The sequence below is a fragment of the Felis catus genome, chromosome F1, assembly GCF_018350175.1.
Source record: "Felis catus isolate Fca126 chromosome F1, F.catus_Fca126_mat1.0, whole genome shotgun sequence".
NCBI lineage: Eukaryota > Metazoa > Chordata > Mammalia > Carnivora > Felidae > Felis > Felis catus.
Genome location: NC_058384.1, coordinates 10,124,111 through 10,144,782, shown reverse-complemented (window position 1 = coordinate 10,144,782; position 20,672 = coordinate 10,124,111). Strand labels below are relative to the sequence as shown.

General features: G+C 41.8%; 1 protein-coding gene across 4 annotated transcripts in view; it reads right to left on the bottom strand.

Annotated features, from left to right (window-relative positions):
- POU2F1 (POU class 2 homeobox 1) overlaps window positions 1-20,672 on the bottom strand; it is a 195,692-nt gene that overhangs the window by 13,152 nt on the left and 161,868 nt on the right. For 3 of the 4 annotated variants that reach the window (XM_045048960.1, XM_023247739.2, XM_019821549.3), the window contains 3 exons: window positions 9,882-10,224; window positions 8,792-8,880; window positions 4,761-5,341 (listed from right to left, as the gene is read on the bottom strand). In XM_045048960.1, coding sequence (XP_044904895.1) covers window positions 5,031-5,341; window positions 8,792-8,880; window positions 9,882-10,224 — 743 coding nt within the window. In that variant the 3' untranslated portion in view covers window positions 4,761-5,030. Of the gene's footprint in view, window positions 1-4,760; window positions 5,342-8,791; window positions 8,881-9,881; window positions 10,225-20,672 lie in introns of those variants that run through there. The other variant, XM_023247740.2, reaches the window with a different exon arrangement.

The window sequence follows — 20,672 nt, the reverse complement described above, 5'->3', positions numbered from 1 at the left end:
TGATTAGATGAACAGTGTCACGCATTAAATGCTTTTTATACGCACATACAAAATGAACTCATCAATGGTTATGATCAAATGAATCCATCAACTGTTGCCCATTTGAATAACTTTAAATTTCAGGTCTTGAGAGCCATTTTCTTGGTAGCATGGATGGTCTTTTAATATTTTCAGCTGCAATACACATGGTTTGGAGAATAAACTTTAAATTCATCAATTTTGGATGCTGAATCCATGGAAAAGAATTTGGCCAACATCTCATCATGAATTGTTGAGGCTCTTCTTCGACTGAAGGTTATCAAACCGTAGACTGACCTCTGGGGTGCCCCTAGGGGGTCTGACCCGGCGGATACTGCCAGCAGGAGGTCTGGGCAGGCGCCACTCCCCACCAGCTCCCCACCAGCTCCCCATCAGCGCTACCCACCAGCCCTGGGGCTCGGTGCACGCGGACGTCTCCCGGCTGGCACTTCTCCCTTTTCTTCCTATCTCAACGGGTTTACTTTTTTCTCGGTGAAGAAAGTTTGGGGAGGATGACATGGGTTGGGAACAACTGTAGACTATGAACTACAAAGAGTTTCTTCTGTACGTTTATTATATACACTGACTGCAATGTTTACTATCAGGGTTTGGAGCTTCAAATATCTACAAATATGATTTCCTATATATGCAAATGTATCCAGCCTTCCCAGCAATTTAAAGAGAAAATTTAATGTTAAAGATTGGGCTGACCTTAAATCTTGTGTCAAGAAAATATCTGTGCTTCTGGATAATACAGACAAGGTTCCCCCATCTTCCCAAATACATGAGGGATAACAGGGCAAAATAACATAAAAAAGAGGTATAATTGTGCTTTTTTTTTCCCCCAACAATGAATGAATTATGTAGAACAAAACAGCATGATCATCTCACAAAAAGTCTTTTAATTAACCTTATTTTCCCTTAAAAAAAAAAAAAAAGAGGATCGTTAACTTCTAATAATGCTAGCATGAAGTACAAATAGGTATGGTCCTACACAAAATGAAAGTTGGATTCCTTTGGTTCCGTTGCTTGAGTAATAAGTTGAGTGAATTGGGATGGTATTGGTCTTTCTTATCAGATAAATAAAAGGAAGCGTGTATTGTGTCAGGTAATAGAGGTGAATATTTTTTTAATTCTAAAAAGCTGCTTATATAATTCAGAAACATTTAAACTAATATATAGCACTCAACTTATTTCTTAAATCAGGAACAATAATATTGTTCCAGTAAGAAGCCCTTTTCTAGGTCTTTCTGCTCTGTCCTTCAGATTCACACAGGGTATAAATAAAGTTCATGACCAAATTGCACTGCTTGTGATAAGCAGGATTCAATTACATTCACCACTCCCTGGGGAGGGCCCATTACCATGGGCAAATACAGAAATATAGTATCACTATAAATGCATTCAGAATTAGTCTTTGGTTTAGTGTGTATTCACCAAATTCAGGGAGGAAATAAAATCTGCATAAACATGGAGGTGGGGGGCGGGGGGGGGGTGGGGGAGAAGAAGAAGAATGTACAATGAGTTCTGATGACCGATCTGGCCCAACCGCTTAGAAATGCAGAAACTACCAAACACCTCTTTTTGGTCAAATGGCCCCCTTAATTTCCAGACTTTCCCATATAAGGTGGTTCAAAGTCAAGTCTGAGTACCTTAGCTTAGGAGATTCACTCAATTCAAAAAGCATTTCTTGAGATGATAACTATAATATAAAGTCAAAAAGGACTCAAGGTTGAGTCATGAAGCCATGTGATCAGCAAAATGTCTAGGGATGGTGGTGGGGAGTGATTTTAAGCTAAATACCTATCAACGAACTGTTTTAGTGTTTCCTGTGTACATGTACAAATGTACCTTTCGTTTTACAACTTGTCTTTAAATAAGAAAAGAACGAGAAAATTTTTAAATGTTACCTTTGTCTAAGGATTTCTTTCTTTTAAGCACGGATTTTTATGCTGGTTTAAGGTTTATCCTCATGAAGTGATCCACACACACGCGAAAAGGCAGAATCCCCTTATCCCAGGCTGACTAGAGAACACAGACAGGGCAGAGAATAGAAGCCCATCGTCCTGACATTTAAAGCTTAGTATCTTTAAAACATTAAAGTCCATTGGTGAACCTTGTTTAGGAGCGGGAGCATCTTTTGAACCACACAGGAAAACACACACACAAGCACAGCCTTTCTTTGCCCTTCCTTTTAATCCACTGGGTTTGAGTCTCTTAGGACTCCACACTTCCTTTGGCAGCAGTTTTGGGAAATTAATGCTATAACCTCTAATCTGGGACGGTGGGTATCAGCATTTCCCTCCCTGAATCCTTCCTCCTAACTTACCACTCCCAGGGGAGGGACTCATTATAATGGGCAGCTACTATTAGTGATAGCCCTAAAACCATTTGCACAGACTAAAGTTAGAGATGTCAAGTTGGGATACAAGATGAAACTGAACAACATCAGAGAAGATGGAGAGGAGAAAAATTAGTAACCGACACTGCCATTCTATTTACACACCGAACTAAATACACTAGTTAAAATCAAGTTAATGTCTGCCCAGAGGATATTACAATTAACCAACATAAAAGATTAAAACAAGCAGCAACTTTTATATAAAATAAAGACAAATGAAAAAAGAAATTGTCAGTAGCATCTATCTCCTCAATGTGTCTGAAATGCACGTTATAAACTAGTCCATTAGTACAGCAGCTTGCTAAAAATTGACTTTGGTTCAAGCTTAGTTAAAAAAAGAAAACAAACAAACAAAAAAACGACAACATAAAAAAAACACACCACACATAAAAAAAGGTGGATGGACATTATTTGTTAGTTTCCCTGCTTGCAGTTCACTGATTTTGGAGGGATTTTAGGGAAGGTGAACGGTGAGAAGAGGAAATTTCGGTTGATAATTAAATACTCCGTGAAATAAAACGGGAAGACAGAAGCAACAAAAGAAAAATTAACAAAGGGACTAAATCTGTTTCTGGCCATTTAATATTAAGGTGCCTGTCTCCCACTTGGACGATCGCACACAAAAATACACGCTGTATCTGTATCACTGCCTTTCCCAACACTGTGGAGAGACAAACACACAGACTCCAAGCTCTCTTGGGGACATAAGCAGAGCAGTCAGAACGAAAACGACCTGTCCACTCTCTCTCAGACCCTAGCTCGAAAGGGGGGAAAGTGCAGTCTTGGGCCACTGGAGACAAAAGCAGGCAGCCACAGAGACCAAACGGGAACCTGATCTCCAATAAGAGGGGGGGCTCAGACGAGCCGCATCGCAGTGATCCAGTCGTCCGGGAAATGTTTTGGTACAGACAAAACATCATAATAAGTACGCTGACACAAAGGGGAACTGAATTTCCAAGTTACCCTCATTCCTCTTCATCTACTTCCATAAACTCTTCCTTTCGACGGGCTCATTTACATCGTCTAGAAACACCCTGAAAACAATTGCGGAAGCTAATCACTTTCTACAGCGTATAGCGAGACGTGTATTGCCGTTCTGACCCACCGAGCTGGAGCATCACTAATAAACCAAGGAGACACTTGAGGTGTGTGCAAAGTTCCTGCTCAAAGTCCTTCAAAGGTTCTAAGACCCCGTGCCCAGCTAGTAAGTGCATTCTCCAGTCAGGGAAGCAAGGAGAGTCTTAAGGTTAGAGGAATTTACACGTCGTCCAGTGAAAAGGAAGTCTGCGGCCACCGGAAAAGGTGGGAGCCTCAGACTCTTCCCATCACACCTCTTTGGGGGATACAGACTCGATGGCAACAGTCTAGGGGAGTTCCTTCAGAACACAACAGAAGGGAGGAGCTTCCCGATTTCAAGAAGTCCATTCGCTCTTCGCCAAGTAAACGAAAGGAAGTCTGAATGAAAAACTTTCACAAAATGGAAACAAACAAACAAACACACCAACAGTAGGAGCATTTCTCAGGAGACAGGGAATCAGGAGAACCACCAAGTCAGGTGTCTGCAGTAGTCTTTGCTCTTCGGAACCAGATCCTGCCCTGCGACACACGCGGCCGTCTCCACGGACAGCAGACGCCGCCCCGGTGCACCGCAGGATCTGGGCCTCAGGGTCATTCAATGATCCGGGGTGAGTGAGAGCTACAGTTCAGCAGGAATTGCTTCCTACACAAAAGTGCTCCGAAGGCACCACCTGATGGGGGAGGGGGCGTGTGTGGAGCGGGAGTGTTTGCACACACTGCCATCAGCTTCTGCACCAAGCCTCTTGCATAAGTGGCAAAAGAAAATAATTTTCTAGCACCTCTGTAAGAGTCATCAAGGATAAGGAAACCAGCAAGAACATTCCCCGCAGTTAAGAACGTAAGTCTCCCCTTACCCCCAAACCCTCCCTCCCCACAGTGTGGGAGCTCACTGAAGTAGGATCCAGGAGCAAGAGATAAACATGTCCAAACTATATATATATATAAAAAACAATAACAACAACAACAATAATAGAGATACAGTAATACAGGCCTGCCTAAATTGTACCAGTTAAGAAAGGAACCCCCAACACAATTGATACGATTATAAACACCTTGTTATGACTTACTGGCCTGTACAACAGACCCATAAAAATGATTTTTTTTTTTAAGAAAAAAAGAAATTTAGACAAACAAGAAATCCCCTTCCTATATCGGAATTGGTAACCCACCTTAACTTGTCATCATGACTGCTGGAAATGATAAGTAGTCCTTTCACTTATGTTTTTGTTTTTGATTTTTTGTTTCTGCTTTTTTTTTTTTTTTAAATTTTTGGTTAGAAAGTTCTCCAATCCATGAAGCAATCCTGAAAAGACAGTGTTTTATTACAAAATTAGGCAAATGTTGTCCTGTCTCCATCCTTTTTTTTTTTTTTTTTCCTCTGGTAGGCGTTTTTCTCCCTTTCTCCCTTCTCTCCCTTGCTTGCTGTTGAAACATGGCAAGAGGAAGCCAATCACATCGTTCAGTCTCAGCCTGGCTGGCGGGCCACTCGCGCGGCAGGTGGCAAAGGCTGGTGGCAGGCCCCGCGCGGCCCCGCTCACTGTGCCTTGGAGGCGGTGGTGGTGGTGGAGGCGGCCCCGCTGGCAGAGGCCACCGTGAAGAGAGAGTTCTGGATGGACTCGGCGGACGCAGAGGTGGCGTGGAGGCTGGCTACAGGCCCAGAGTTCCCTGCGGAGGCTGCGGCGGCGGAGACCAAGCTCACTGGGTTGCTGGTGAGCAGAGAGAGGTTCTGAGGGTTCAGGAACAGGGGGGCAGTCACGATGTTGGGGGCTCCTCCCGCATTGGCAAATACCAGGTTCCCAGTCGCATCCAGTGACGTTATTGGAAGAGAGCCACCAGAAGCGAGAGCTACAGACAAAACCCCCCCCAAACGGGCAGAAAAGAGAATGTTAAAACCATTCTAGAGAAGCCAAGTAACACATCAAGGGTGCTGAGGCTTCCTACAGCCCAGGTGGGAACGGTGCAGCCCTTAATTGACTTGTGTTCTTCACATACAGCCATCCTGTCACCAAACGAAGTTTCCTTATGATTTGGAAAGCACCTAAATAGGCTGAAATTCTAACTACTTTAACGAGCACAAGCAGGATAGGTGAGAGGGGAGAGTTAAGAACTGTCTCGTGAATCAGAGCTCCGCTGCCATCTCAGAACCTCCACTCTGTTCCATCTTCCTACAAGTATTTTTAAATCTGGTCGTTTTGTTTTTAATGAAGATTGCCGATTGTAACCCTCTTCCATTCAAAAGACAACTAGCTACGGTGATGGGGGCATTAAAATAGAATTAGCTTTTATCAAACTAACTGGCATTATTGATAAATTTGAGCATTTGGGGACGATGGACAAGATAAAAACCACCTTTCTAAAAGGACCTTAGTTCTAAAATAATTACATATTACCAAATACGGTGTAAGGTGAAGTTAATTTTTCACTTGCTGAGGCATCACATTTGATTCCTAGGACTTCTACAAAGGAGAATGAGGAGGGCAGTAGAGATGTATGGACGCGGTGGCCTCAGGGGGTTATCTAAGGTTGGGACTTGCTTTCACGCATGAGAATTGCTCTTTTAATGCTGTTCCATTATAGCACCCGGATTACTCTTCCACACAAGGCATTAATGAACTTTACTTTTAAATAACTGGCACTCTCATTTAGTATCTTTTTCTGTTATCTGGCAACCCTTCCAATATCCTCCCACCCATATAACTACATTTTCACATGTAGGTTTGAGGGGGTTTCTAATGGCATTATTTGGTTGATATCTGGGGCACCCAGATGGCATAGTCGGAAGAGCATATGACTTTTGATCTTGGGTTGTGAGTTAGAGCCCCACTTTGGGTGTAGACATTACTTAATAAATATTTTTTAAGTTGTGGCGGGGGGGGGGGGCACCTGAGTGGCTCAGTGGGTTAAGCACCCAACTCTTGATTTCAGCTCAGGTCATGATCCCAGGGTCATGTGATAGAGCCCCAACGTCGGGCTCCGAGCTGGGCACAGAGCCTGCTTAAGATTCTCTCTCTCTGTCTCTCTCTGTCCCTCTCCCCTGCTCACACTCTCTCTAAAATAAAAAAAAAATAAGAAAAAGTAAAATTCCAATAAATCTAGATTAAAAGCTTTTGGCTGATTTCATACATAACGAAAGCTAGAGGGACTGACCTGGACATGATCATACAAAGAGCACAGATCGGTGAGATTTGGTGCAGCTTTAAGTTTTCTGAGATTCTCGGTTCAGGGGCATAGAAGAGTTCTAGATATTCCCAGACAGTACTTGTTCTATACTCAGCTGTGCCCCGGGGAAGGCATTTGCCTTTGTAGCATCACTAAAGCCCAGAGGTTTCCTCATGTAAGAGCAAAAGTGATTTATCACAAATCTCATGCCAAAAAGAAATCCTGGTATACCAAAAGGTTTACAGCTCTAACCATCAATTTACATATGATTTCATCAAGGAGAAAGTCAATATAACGTAAGGTAATCATTCTAATGATATATTAGAAGAAATCATTCTAATATATATAGAAAGAGTATTTAGAAATATATAGTTAGAAGAAATATGTATTCAGTCATCTGAATGACCAAATTGGTATTTCTCAGATATATCTGGTCTACATCCACAGTTCCTGAAAACACTTCAGAGCCAAAACCATGAAACGGGTCTTGATATCAGTGAAGGGGACTTTTGGATGCCACCCAAGGGCGGGGACGGGTTGCCCCTAGGACCAACCATGTGATCTGAGGGTTGGAACTTTTAGTCCCACCCCCAACCTCATATGATGGGAGGGGAACATGGAGTTTGATTCAGCCAACGGCCAATGACTTCTTAGTCAATCATGACTGTGTCATGAAGCTTCCGTAAAAACCCAGGGGGACAGCTTTTGGGTCTTGTCTGGAGAGCCTCCACTCTTGGAGAACCAGAATACTTCTATGTGCCACTGAGCCAGACCTCAAACTCCACTGCGGACAGAAACTCCTGTTTGGGACCTCATCCCATGTATCTCTTTATCTGGCTGTTGATTTGCATACTTTATCATATCCTTTAACAAACTGGTAAATGTGTTTCCCTGAGTTCTTTCTGTGAGCCGCTCTAGCCAAGTAACAGATCAATCTAAGGAAAAGGTTGTTGGAACCGCCAATCTGTAGCTGGTCAGAAGCATAGGTAATAATAGCCTGGGCTTACCACTGGTGTCTGAAGGGGAGGGAGGAACGGTTTTGTTGGACTGAACCCTTACCCTGTGGAATCTGATGCTATCTCTAGGTAGACAGTGTTAGAGTTAAGTTAAAGTCTCAGATACCCTGCTGGTCTGCAAGGCTTGCTTGGTGTTGCGGGGCACGTTGAAACTGGGTCCAGGAAACCCAGAAGGATAATCTAATGTAAGTCATGTCTTAGGTTTGTCTGTAACTCATATTCTCTATAGTATACTGCAGAGATACCATCCATGAAACACTAATCTTAACTGAGGTTGGCTAAGAGCATATTTTTGGCCCCAAGAGCTCTCATTTAAGTATGAACCATTCAAATTTTAAGACACACACACACACACACACACTCTCTCTCTCTCTCTCTCTCTCTCTCTGATTTATATAGTGATGTCTCAAATTGTTTTCCTGAGTCACGTAACATAGCATCTTAGCATATAAAGCTCAGAAGCTAAATAAGGCAAACCCTTCACATACGGAATGAATGGATTTAGACCCATTTTAGACTGGATAGCATGCGAAGGCCAAAAGAGAACCAATGGGCTTGGAAAAGAGACAATCCAAGAGAATATACATTCTGAACTGATGGGGATATACAAAGGGCAGAACCTAACAATTAAAAGTACTCTTGAAGTCTATATAATATGCTCCAAGGTTAATCCTTATAGGACCTTCTCCTATGTAGCTCTCATATGTGGGGGTGGGGCTGGGGACTGGGGAATTTATCTTGGTGGTGTTTACCTGGGGATGGGTCTTGGATGACTACTTAGATAAATTTATCAGGGGGAAATTCTGCCTCGAAGTCTATTCACATAAGATAAATATCAGCATAACAATTCCTGTTATTTTGATTGTTTTTTTGTAATATTCCAAACTAAGCATATTTCCTGTTCTTACAAATTAACACCTATACTTCTTGTAGAAAGTAGAAGGACTTGTAGAAGTCCTTTTTTTCACAAGGACATTTTCTTGGTCCTCAAGTTAGCATGATCAATTCAACCACCTTTCCCCATCACCTTTACCTCTAGCAAAGCAAACGTCCCTCATTAAAAACAAACAAACAAACAAACAAACCCAAAGGTCTAAGTAAGGGGAAAAATTCTACTGACCTTGAATAGTTGCCAGTGTACTGTTGCTCATGAGAGCCGGGCTGAGAGCACCACCCAGGGTCCCTGGATTGAGACTGAGTAAGGCACCTCTGAAAGTCCAAAAGAGCAGTCACTTTGTTACAATGTAGGCACATCTGTCATTTTGACAATACACCCAAAGGAATAAGAAAAAGGAAAATGCAGCTGGGGAAGTACATGGAAATATCTGTTATTCTCCTTCTGAGAATAAGCTTTGGTTACTGCCTTCTTTGATGCTTACTTGTACAAAGCGAAGCGAGGATATGATCCCCACAAAACCTAAAACCTGCAGAGTCATGCTGACTTTTCTTCGAATTACCTCATTCTTGGGGCGCCTGGGTGGCTCAGTAAGTTAAGTGCCCGACTTCGGCTCAGGTCATGATCTCATGGTTTGTGAGTTTGAGCCCCACGTCCGGCTCTGTGCTGACAGCTCAGGGCCTGGAGCCTGGATCAGATTCTGTGTCTCCCTCTCTCTCTGTCCCTCCCCTGCTCGCGTCCTGTCTGTCTCTCTCTCTCAAAAATAAATACACATTAAAAAAAATTAAAAACAAAAAATGAATTACCTCATTCTTTTCCCCCCTCCAAAACAAAACAAAAAGATGCCAGAGAAAGGCACATATTGAAAAAGGAATCCTTCCTGTTCGATAATATAAAAAACTGGGGATCTTATGACTCTGCATCTTGTCCGTGTTTGAAAATCAGAAAGCAGACAGTTGAGAGAGCTTAGGTGGAGAACGCAGAAGAGTGAGCCAGGAATTGTGGGCTTCCGTCCGGGCCCCACCGCTCGGGCACATCAGCTCTAGTGGCCTGGTTTCCGCGTCCTCACCTGGAAATGACGGTAGGATGGCCGCCCTCCCCGAGCGTTAAGGAAGCGGAGTCCGGCCGCAGGAAGGCCCTTGCACCCCCCCCCCGTCCCCCCCCAGAGCCTCCCACTCCAAAGAGCTGGTGGCTCTAAAGAGGGTTTCTCTTGCTTTATGCATTTCAGATGGAGACGGTCTCCCCTACGAGCGACTCCGGGGAGCACGGACTTCGAGCGGTCTCTCGGGGTGAGCGAGGTGCGAACGCTCCTTACCCAGCTGCGAACTGCGAGGGCGCCATCAGGCCTGGGCTCAGTCCCGCGGCGGCGGCCATGGCGGCGAGACTGGCGTTGGCCGGCAGCTGCGCGGCCCCTTGGAGGGCAGCGGCCGCCGCCGTTTGCAACCCTGACGCCGTCACCATCACCTGGCTGGTGCCGAGAGGAGAGGACAGGGTGGAGGTGGTCTGCGTTGTGCTGGTCTCGCTGGCGCCGGATGCCTCGGAGGCGGAGGCCGAGGCGGACGGGGAGGGGCTCAGCGAGGGGGACGTGACTGCGGAGGAAGCTGGCGGCGCGGTGGAGATCACGGTGGCAGTGTTGTTGGAGGTGCTGTCCGTGGTGCCTGCAGAGAGAACCAGAGGAGAAAGTGCCCTTCGGTGGCTGCTTCTGGAAGAACGGTGCTCTGGACGCGACTGCGAACAAGCTAATCTCCCATCCAGGAACCTCTGTGTCCTTCTTTATTAACCTCGTTTTGCGTCTCTATGGAAACTAACCACAAAAACAAACACTTTAGAACCAAAACCACGGACCCCGGTTTAAGAGGCAAGAGCAATAAAGCGGCCCTGAAAGAAACAGAGAACACAGATTTCCATGTCCAATTTCTTATTCAGAACATAAAGAATCACAGCAGCTCTGACTATGGAATACAACTGGTCTGGGGAAGAAACATATGAGCAAAAAAGCTACTTGTAGAGAGTTGTCTCTATAGAAAACTCCAAACTGTGGCACCTGGGCAGCTCAGTCGGTTAAGCAACCGACTTCGGCTCAGGTCATGATCTCGTGGTTCGTGGGTTCGAGCCCCGCATTGGGCTCTACGCTGACAGCTCAAAGCTCGGAGCTTGCTTCGGATTCTGTGTCCCCCTCTCTCTGCCCCTCCCCAACTTGTGTTCTGTCTCTCTCTCTCTCAAAAATAAATGAACATTAAACAATTAAAAGAAAAAAAGAAAAATCAAAACAACACAATGAAGGCAAGAAGAACTAAAAGGTACATATTCTTCTAAGTGTCAATAATAACATGTGAAAATAGTATGAAAATAACTAAGAGCCTATGTCTAGATGCTTTCTTTGCACCGAAAAATCGAAGTAGTTATTCTGTAACAAAAACCAAAAGCTCTCCAAAAGCCTATTGTGGTAAATATTTTCTTATTCACGAAACAATAACATACAAATATATTATGAATCTCATAAAAGCATGAAAAATGAAGCTCTAGGAAACTGTTAGTTGAGAGACCTTAAAAAAATCAAGATGCCAAATTTCTTTTTGTTATAAGGAGAACAACAAACATTTGTATACAAACGACTGATTGACGTTACAAATATCATCACTGAAACACACTCACTGGAATTACTTAATCAATGCTGTCCAACAGAAACACAGTAAATATGTAATTTAAAACTTTCTAGGGGTCCAACTGAAAATATCAGGAAGAAATAGGTTAAATTATTTTCAATATTATATTGTACTTAACCCAATATATCCACAAATATTATCATTTTAACATGAAACCAGTATCAAAAAAGTACTGATGTTTCTTCATACCAAGTCTTTGAAAATGGTGTGTATTTTATACTTATAACACATCTCAATTTGAACTAGCTACACTTTATGTGCTTAAAAGCCGCAGGTGGCTAGGGCCTGCCGTATTGGGTAGCACAAGTCTGAAATACATCTAGAAGTCAGGCTTGTTGAGTCACAAAGGCAAGTGTGATGAAAAGAATGTTAAGTCTCTTTGCCTAAAGTAGAAATGACTCATAAGGCAGTCACAGGATAGAAAACCTTCCACAAAGTAGAAGATGCCAGCCGTCCCCAGTGAGCTGTAATTCTGATGCTATTTAGAGAGGCAAGAGAGAACAGGCCCTTTTATTTCAGTTATCAGCAATGCCACATATCACAAACACAGGCTGCCTACACTAGCCGGAACTTAATTTACTGAAGCTTACTATGTTCTAGTAGATAACCAACCATATATATGTATAAAGCAGGACCTAAGTGGTATTTTCTCAGGATAGAGGACTCAAAAAGCATCTATAAATTTTCAGGATAATACTTCTGTGAGGTATAAAAGACTTGATACATTATAGAAGAACCAGACCAATCAAAACAAATATTTCAGACCATTGGAACAAAGATCTTAATGTAAAAGGTAACTTTTTGGTGACAAAATACATCAAGAAGACTCTTAAAAAATTCAGTTTGGCCCTTCTAAAAGACTATTTTCAAGCCTTCTTCTGGTTGATACTAAGAACACCTAGAATTCAACTCTTTTCTCATTTTAACTCTAAGGAAATGTTGCTTTCACACATCACAGAACCGGGAGGAAATTAGACCTCTCTATTTCAGTATTGACTCTACTCTTCCCACCCCCTATACTACTGCACAAAAGTGTTACATGGTCTCAGTGAATCCGGTAAACATATCTTTCTCATTGCTAATCAAAAGGGGAGCATTTACTCCTCTTTCTGCCTTTCTCAAAAATATATACCATTCCTCCTTTATTGCTGCCGTCCCTAAGCACAACTACGTCTACGCGGATAATCATGGTTCCGTTATTTTCGCAGTTCTAAGTCTATCTGATCACTCTATCACTGAGCCTCTGATGCAGTGCTGGGTCCTACTGCAGGCAGAGTCACACTTTGACACCTGTAACAGATTCTATTTAGAAAGGTAAATGTCTTCGCTCCTTTCTCTTCTACTACTAAGACATTTCAGTGTACTTTCAATCTTTTCTTGCCCAACGTCTCACCTTATCTACCCTGATTTTAACTATGGACACTACCTCCCTTTCAAAGTTCAGAAGCTGAAACCCTCCGTTTCCAGAAGACCCTTTATCTCGAGGTCAAAGGCTTAAAACAGGCTTTTCCTCACTCTCCACTGCCACTTTCAGGCAGGTCATTCAGTGTCACTCTCCTGAAATCCCATGTTATACACGGAAAGTCCCAGTCAATGTCAGCAGCAAAGTTAACCTGGGCTGCAAGATGACTCCAGACAGTGCAGGGCCTGCTTGGGATTCTCTCTCTTCCCTCTCTGCCCCACCCGGCTTGCTCTCTCTTACAAAATAAAAAAATAAACTTAAAAAAAAAAATCTAAAAATCTTCATAAAGACACTGCCGCCCTGTTTTCCAAAGTGGCTGTATGATTGTACATTCCCACCAGCAATGGATGAGGTTTCCAGTTTCTCCACATCCTTGCGAGCACTGGTGATTTCTGGGTTTTCTGATGATAGCCATTGAATGAGTACAAAACAGTATGGTTTTAATTTGCATTTCTCTAATGAGTAAAAATGTTGAGCATCTTTTCATGTGCTCGTTAGTCATTTCTATATGTTCTTTGGCATAATATACATTAACATCTTTTGCCCTTTTACAAAATGAGGTTGTTTATATTTTTAATACTTAATTGTAAGAGTTATTCATATGCTCTAGATGCTTCTTTATCAGATACAGGATTTGCAAATGTTTTCTCCAAGTCTGTGGCTTGACTTTTCATTTTCTGAAAACATCTCTCAAAGTACAGAAGATTTTGCTTTTGATAAATTCCAATTTATCATTTGCTTTTCTTCTATGAATTGTGTTTTTGGTGCTATATCTACAAACTCTTTGCCCTGTATCTACAAACTTACGCCAAAGTCATAAAGATTTTCTCCTGTTTTCTAGAAGTTTTATTTCTTACATTTAGGCCTTTGATCCCCTCTACTTAATTTCTGTGCATGGTGTTGGGAAGGATCTAAATTCATCTTCATGAATATGGATATCCAATTGTCTCAGAACCATTTGGTGAAGAGTATCTTTTCGCTACTGAACTGCTTTGGTACCTTTGTCAAAAGTCAACAGAATATAAATTTAAAGGTTTGTTTCCGGCCCCTCAATTCTGTTCCGTTAATCTACTGTTTGCCCTTATGCTAGCAGCATCCAGGCTTTATTGCACAGCTTTGCAGTAAGCTCTGAAATCAGGTATTTAAGTCCTCTAACTTCATTCTTTTTCAAATTTGTTTGGACTATTCTGGATCCCTTCCATATATACTTGACAATGAGTTTATCAATTACTGCAAAAAAAATTACTAGAATTCTGACTACAATTATATTGGATCTACAGATCAATTTAGAGAATACTGTCATCTTTTTTTTTAATACTGTCAATTTTTTAAAGTTCTTTCTTTATTTATTTAGAGAGAGTGAGCGAGCACGTGCACGAGCGAGCGGGGTAGGGGCAGAGAGACACGAACAGAGATGATCCCAAGCAGGCTCAGCGCTGCCAGCACAGAGCCCGATCTGGGGCTTGAACTCACAAACCATGAGATCGTGACCTGAGCCGAAGCCAAGGGTCAGATGCTTAATCGACTGAGCCACCCAGGTGACCCTAGAGAATACTGTCATTTTAAAAATACTGAGTCTTGGTGCACCTAGGTGGCTCAATAGATTTCTTGATTTCTCTTGATTTCAGCTCAGGTCACGACCTCACAGTTCATGAGCTCGAACCCAATGTTGGGATTCTCTCTCCCCCTCTCTCTGCTCCTTCCCAGCTCATATGATCTCTCTCTCTCCAAAAAAAAAAAAAAAAACCCAAAAAGCCAACTAAACCAAAAACCAAAACCAAACACACACACACACACACACACACACACACACACACACACACACACACACAGAAAAACAAAAAACAAAACAATCTTCCAAACCATGAAGCTGGAGCATCTCCGTTTATTTAGACTTTATTTAATTTCTCTCAGCAAATTGCAGTTCTCACTGTATAAGTCTTACACTTCTTTTGTTAGATTTATTCCCAACTAGTTTATTCTTCTTGAAGCTACTATGAATAAAATTATTTCTGTAATATCATTTTTGGTCCATTCACTGATAGAATATACAAATGCAACTGAATCTTGTAGATTGATCTTGTATTCTGCAACAACATTCAATTCATTTCTTTGTCCTAAATAAAAATCCCTTGGGATTTTTACATACACAGAATAATGCAAATAAAGACAGTTTAACTTCTCTCCTTTCCAACTGAATGTTTTTAATTTTTCCCCCTTGTTAAGCTGGCTATGATGTCTAGCATCATGTTAAATGGAAGTCGGCAAGAGCTTGCTTTGTTCTTGATATTAGGGGGAAAAGCATTCAGTCTTTCACCATTAAGTATGGTGTTAGCTGTAGGATTTTAATGTTCTTTACCAGGTGAGGAAGTTCCTTTCTATTCCAGGTTTTTATCATGAACTGGTTGTTGGATTCGGTCAAATGCTTTTTTCATATCCACTGAGATGACAGTGTGGATTTGGCCCTTTCTCCTGCTGCTATGGTATATTATATTATTTAATGTGTACTTATTATTAAACCAACCTTACATTCCCGGCTAAATTCCCCTTGATGGTGGTGTATGATCTTTTCTGTATGTTACTGGATTTGATTTGCCAAAATTTGCTGAGTGTTTTTGTGTATATTTTCATAAGGAATATATAGGTTTATAATTTTGTGTGGTCTTTCTGCCCAGCTTTAGTATCAAGGTAATACTGGTTTTCTACAGTGAGTTGTGTTTCCTCTCTCTTCTGGAAGAGATGGCTGACGATTAACTTCTTTAAGTATCCGATAGAATTCGCTGCTAAAGCCATCTGGGCCTAGTCTTTTTTTTCTGGGGAAATCTTTATATTAATGATTCATTTACATTGCTGACTTAAGTCTATTTAAGTTTTCTCCCTTTTTTTGAGTCAGTTTTGATAATTTGTGTCTTTCTCAGAATTTGTCCATTTCATCTAAATTGCCTTACTTTTTGGGGGCATAAGGTTGTTCATAATATTCTAGTATGCCACATAGTAGACCAATTCCATTCCTAAACACATACACAAGAGAACTGGAAACAAGTCCACATAACACCCTGTACACAAATGCTCACAGCAGCAGGTATTCAAAATGGCCCCAAACTGAAAGCAACTCAAATGTCCATCAAGTCATAGATGATAAACAAAATGATGCTATATCATACGGCCATAGAAAGGAATGAAGTCCCGATACAATCTACAACATGGATGAACCTTGAAGAATGTTGTATTAAATGGAAAAAGGCAGACACAGAAGGCCACATATTATGTGATTCTATTTGTATGAAACGCCCCAAACAGGCACAACCACAGACAGAGTAGAGCAACCAGAAGGAGGGTGAGGGGTAAATGAGGACGGACTGCTAATGGGTGTGGGGCAGCATATGGTTCATTATGAAATCCTGTTTTGGAAAAAAACAATGGGGGCAGAGCGTGTTTAGTTGAGATTATTAAAGGCTGTTCTGTTGAATTTTTGCAAGGCTTTGATACACATCAGAACACAATCTTTCTGGAGTAGCACAGTCATGATCATTCTTAGATCTATTCTAGAAACGTTTACCAGGGAGCTTCAATGTGCCAAGCACTATGCTAAATACCGGAAAATGAGAATGTGTCAATCAGACAAGATTTCTCTTAGAAGACGGAAGAGTGAGGATATGGTTTTTTTCGCTTCGTTCCTAAAATCCTATCCTAGATGATGGTTAAAGAAAAGGGAGTAAGAACTCTGGGGACAGGTATCAGAAAACTTGAGATTTTGAGAGATTTGCAGAAATGAGAAAGAGGTTGGGATTAGGTGGTAGGGAAACCAACTAGAGTCCGGAAGGACACAGTAGAAGACTATGACAGAGGTGAGAGTTATTCACCTCAACAGAGCCCTGAGATTCCAAGCTCACTTGTCAGAGAAAGGGAATCACAAGAGAAGGGAATGACATTATTCTGAAGAGAAATTACTGTATAGTCCTGACTTTTGAAATCAATGATTGACGATATGCTATTATCTCATGTACTTAAAAAAAAAAAATCCACAAGGATGAGAGGAACAACACTGATGTTGAAAACAAGCGAAACAAACGGAATTTCACTTTTTTTTTTTTTAATTTTTTCAACATTTATTTATTTTTGGGACAGAGAGAGACAGAGCATGAACGGGGGAGGGGCAGAGAGAGAGGGAGACACAGAATCGGAAACAGGCTCCAGGCTCTGAGCCATCAGCCCAGAGCCCGACGTGGGGCCCGAACTCGCTGACCGCGAGATCGTGACCTGAGCCGAAGTCGGGCACCCAACCAACTGAGCCACCCAGGCGCCCCCGGAATTTCAAATGAATAATGTAACTACAGTGAAGAGGCTATATAAAAAGACCTAATCTAAATAACTTCTGAGCACAGTATTCGGACTACATACCTTCAGGTTAGAGACAAGAACTCTAAACAAACATGGAACTCCAATTAGTAGGCCTTTTCTGTCCAGAAACGTGGGCTAGCAATTTTGAAACCACTGTGTTTTCACTACAGGTTTGAGCAGTTAACAATCTTGTTAAATAACAAGAGCCAGGTTTCTCATGGTCACTGATAAGGGAGTTGACATATGGAAAAAGGTAAGGAAGGCAACTAATAAAGGTAGAAGAAATCACACAGTTATTTGAGAATCCTAACAGATCCGTGCAAAAATCATCAATGGACACTAGTGGACAAAGGTTTGAGAAAAAAACAGGGTATCTGTACAGTCTCAAACCCCTCATTTACTATGAGGAATAAAATAATAACTATGCAATGGAGAATCCTGACCTATACCACCTTAATAAAATTATCAAAGTTAATACCAGCAGTAGTAGGATCAATAAACAACATGTGTGTTCATATCATGCACAAAGGAGAACTCAGTATCACTTCTGTGGTATTCTCGCCCAAAGTGCGTAATCTGAATCTAATCAGGAGGAAATGTGAGACAAAACATCTACAAAGTAAACGGCTACGCTCTTCAAAACAATCAATGTACTAAAGTACTACGAAGGACGCACATTGTCCCCAGTTTAATAAGACTAAAGAAACACAGGGGCGCCTGGGTGGTGCAGTCGGTTGAGCGTCCGACTTCAGCCAGGTCACGATCCCGCGGTCCGTGAGTTCGAGCCCCGCGTCAGGCTCTGGGCTGATGGCTCGGAGCCTGGAGCCTGTTTCCGATTCTGTGTCTCCCTCTCTCTCTGCCCCTCCCCCGTTCATGCTCTGTCTCTCTCTGTCCCCCCCCAAAAAATAAATAAACTTTGAAAAAAAAAAATTAAAAAAAAAAAAAAGAAACACAGTAACTGAATGCAATGCATGATTTAAGATTTTCTCGTGCTAGGGGCACCTGGGTGGCTCAGTCAGTTAAGTGTCTGATTTCATCTCAGGTCATAATGTCTCCGTTTGTGGCTTCGAGCCCTGTGTCAGGCTCTGTGCTGACAGCTCGGAGCCTGGAGCCTGCTCCAGATTCTGTGTCTCTTTCTCTCTCCGCCCCTCCCCACTCACACTCTGTCTCTCTCTCTCAAAAAATAAACATTGGGGAGGGGCGCCTGGGTGGCGCAGTCGGTTAAGCGTCCGACTTCAGCCAGGTCACGATCTCGCGGTCTGTGAGTTTGAGCCCCGCTCGGGCTCTGGGCTGATGGCTCAGAGCCTGGAGCCTGTTTCCGATTCTGTGTCTCCCTCTCTCTCTGGCCCTCCCCCGTTCATGCTCTGTCTCTCTCTGTCCCAAAAATAAATAAACGTTGAAAAAAAAAATTAAAAATAAACAAACATTGAAAAAACAAAGATCTTCTTGCGTTTTAAGAGACATTACTGGCACAACTGGCAAAATATGAATGTGAGTTGTTTACTAGATATTAGTGCTGACTCAATGTTAATTTCCTGATTTTTGGTAACTGTATTCTGGTTACATATGGTAATTTATTTTTTTAGATAACACACAATGAAGTAGTTACAGGTAAAGCAGCATGTCCACAACTTGCTCTTAAAGCAGTTCAGAAAAACACATACACAGAAAGAGAAACAGCAAAAGGTAAGAAAAAGCAAATACAGTAAGATTTTCACATTTGGAGAATCTAAGGGAAGAGATTTGATATTTGTCTGAACTATTCTTGCAACTTTTCCGTACATCTGAAATTACCTAAAAATAAAGAACTTAAGAAAACTGTTTTGTACAAAGGTCCTCATTATAGCATTACTTGTAAATGAAAACTTCATTCCTTTAATAATTACTGGGTAGCTTACATTCTAGATGGTATGCTAGATAAGGAAGAATACGATATTGAACAAGAAAGATAAGTTCTGTGGCTGGGAGACTGAGGGGTTTCTTGGGATGCAATATTTGTGGACTCAAATGGAAAAGCTGGTCATTGTAGGCAGAACTTAACCATCAGAGCATTACATGGAAATGTTTACGAAATTCTGGTACAACCATTCAATACAATAAGGGCAAATCAAAAGTAGAAATGTAGGGGCACCTGGGTGGCTCAGCCAGTTAAGCATCCAACTCTTGATTTCGGCTCAGGTCATGATCCCACGGTTCGTGGGTTTGAGCCCCACATCACGCTCTGCACTGGAGCCTGCTTGGGATTCTTTCTCACCCTCTCTCTCTCTCTGCCCCTCCCCACTTACACTGTCTCTGTCTCTCAAAATAAATAAACATCGAAAAAAAAAGAAAAAAAGATTATAAAAAAAGGTAGAAATGTAAAAAACTGTAACAGGGATGACACTTACTGTAAGATGAGAAGTAAAAAAAAAAAAGTAGGACACATTAAACACTATTAGAATTGCCCATATATATAAAAAAATGTTTTAAAGGCAGGATAAAAATAGTTCATTGTGACTGTTTTGCCTATTTGAGTTTCTTATAACGTTCCAACTTTTTAAGAACTGAAGAGGGGCGCCTGGGTGGCGCAGTTGGTTAAGCGTCCGACTTCAGCCAGGTCACGATCTCGCGGTCCGTGAGTTCGAGCCCCGCGTCGGGCTCTGGGCTGATGGCTCAGAGCCTGGAGCCTGTTTCCGATTCTGTGTCTCCCTCTCTCTCTGCCCCTCCCCCGTTCATGCTCTGTCTCTCTCTGTCCCAAAAATAAATAAAAAAAAAAAAAAAAAAAAAAGAACTGAAGAAAAAAACTCACTCCAAAAAAAGTTACCAACATTTCAGAAAATAGTTATAATTAAATCCACATAAATGGGCTGAGTAACCGAGTTTAGGAAAATATGACTGGCCAGCTAGGATCATCAAAAACTGACAGAAAAGTTTTAGCTAGATTGAGTCTGTGTATCTCCTAAAAATTACCTTCTGTTTCAGATTTTTTGCGACATTTTTAGGAAATCTGCAAAGCTACTTGTTCTTAATGCTGGAACTATTAGGAATTTTTCTGCAAAAGATGGTTACCTTTAGACCTAAAGTAACAGGACTTACAATTTGTTGGGAAGGTGAACAGATGATGGCAGTCAGGGTGGATGGTGGGTTCCTCAGATGCAGGAATTTCGTGTTCCTGATGCCCAACACAACAGCAATCAATCACCACCAGTTGGCTTAAGCCCAAGTGCTGAATACTATGTACTCTCAAACATGGGTTCTTAGCTTGCAATCTCTACTCCTACGGCATCCAAAAATGGCTTTTGTGAGGTGGGGACTGATGGGGGTTGTCATTTATGAACATCCTTAGTATTTTACTAAAACTTGTGGGTGTGTCTCTTTTGTGAGGGGAAAAGTTTAAAGCTTTCATCAAACTTTCAAAGAGCTCTAAGACCCAAAAGAGGTTCAGAAGTACTACTCTAAATAAATAAAGTTACGAGATTTCCTAGTAACTTAGAAACTTAATAACTATATAAAGCCATTCAGTTAGATCATAGAGCCAAAGAAGTGTTATAACAAACTCAAAACATGGGTGAAGAAAATCAAATTCCCCAACTCTAGGTTAAATTCAAGCTTGACTGTGATATATCACAAATCCATTCGATGATTTACTAGCACAGAG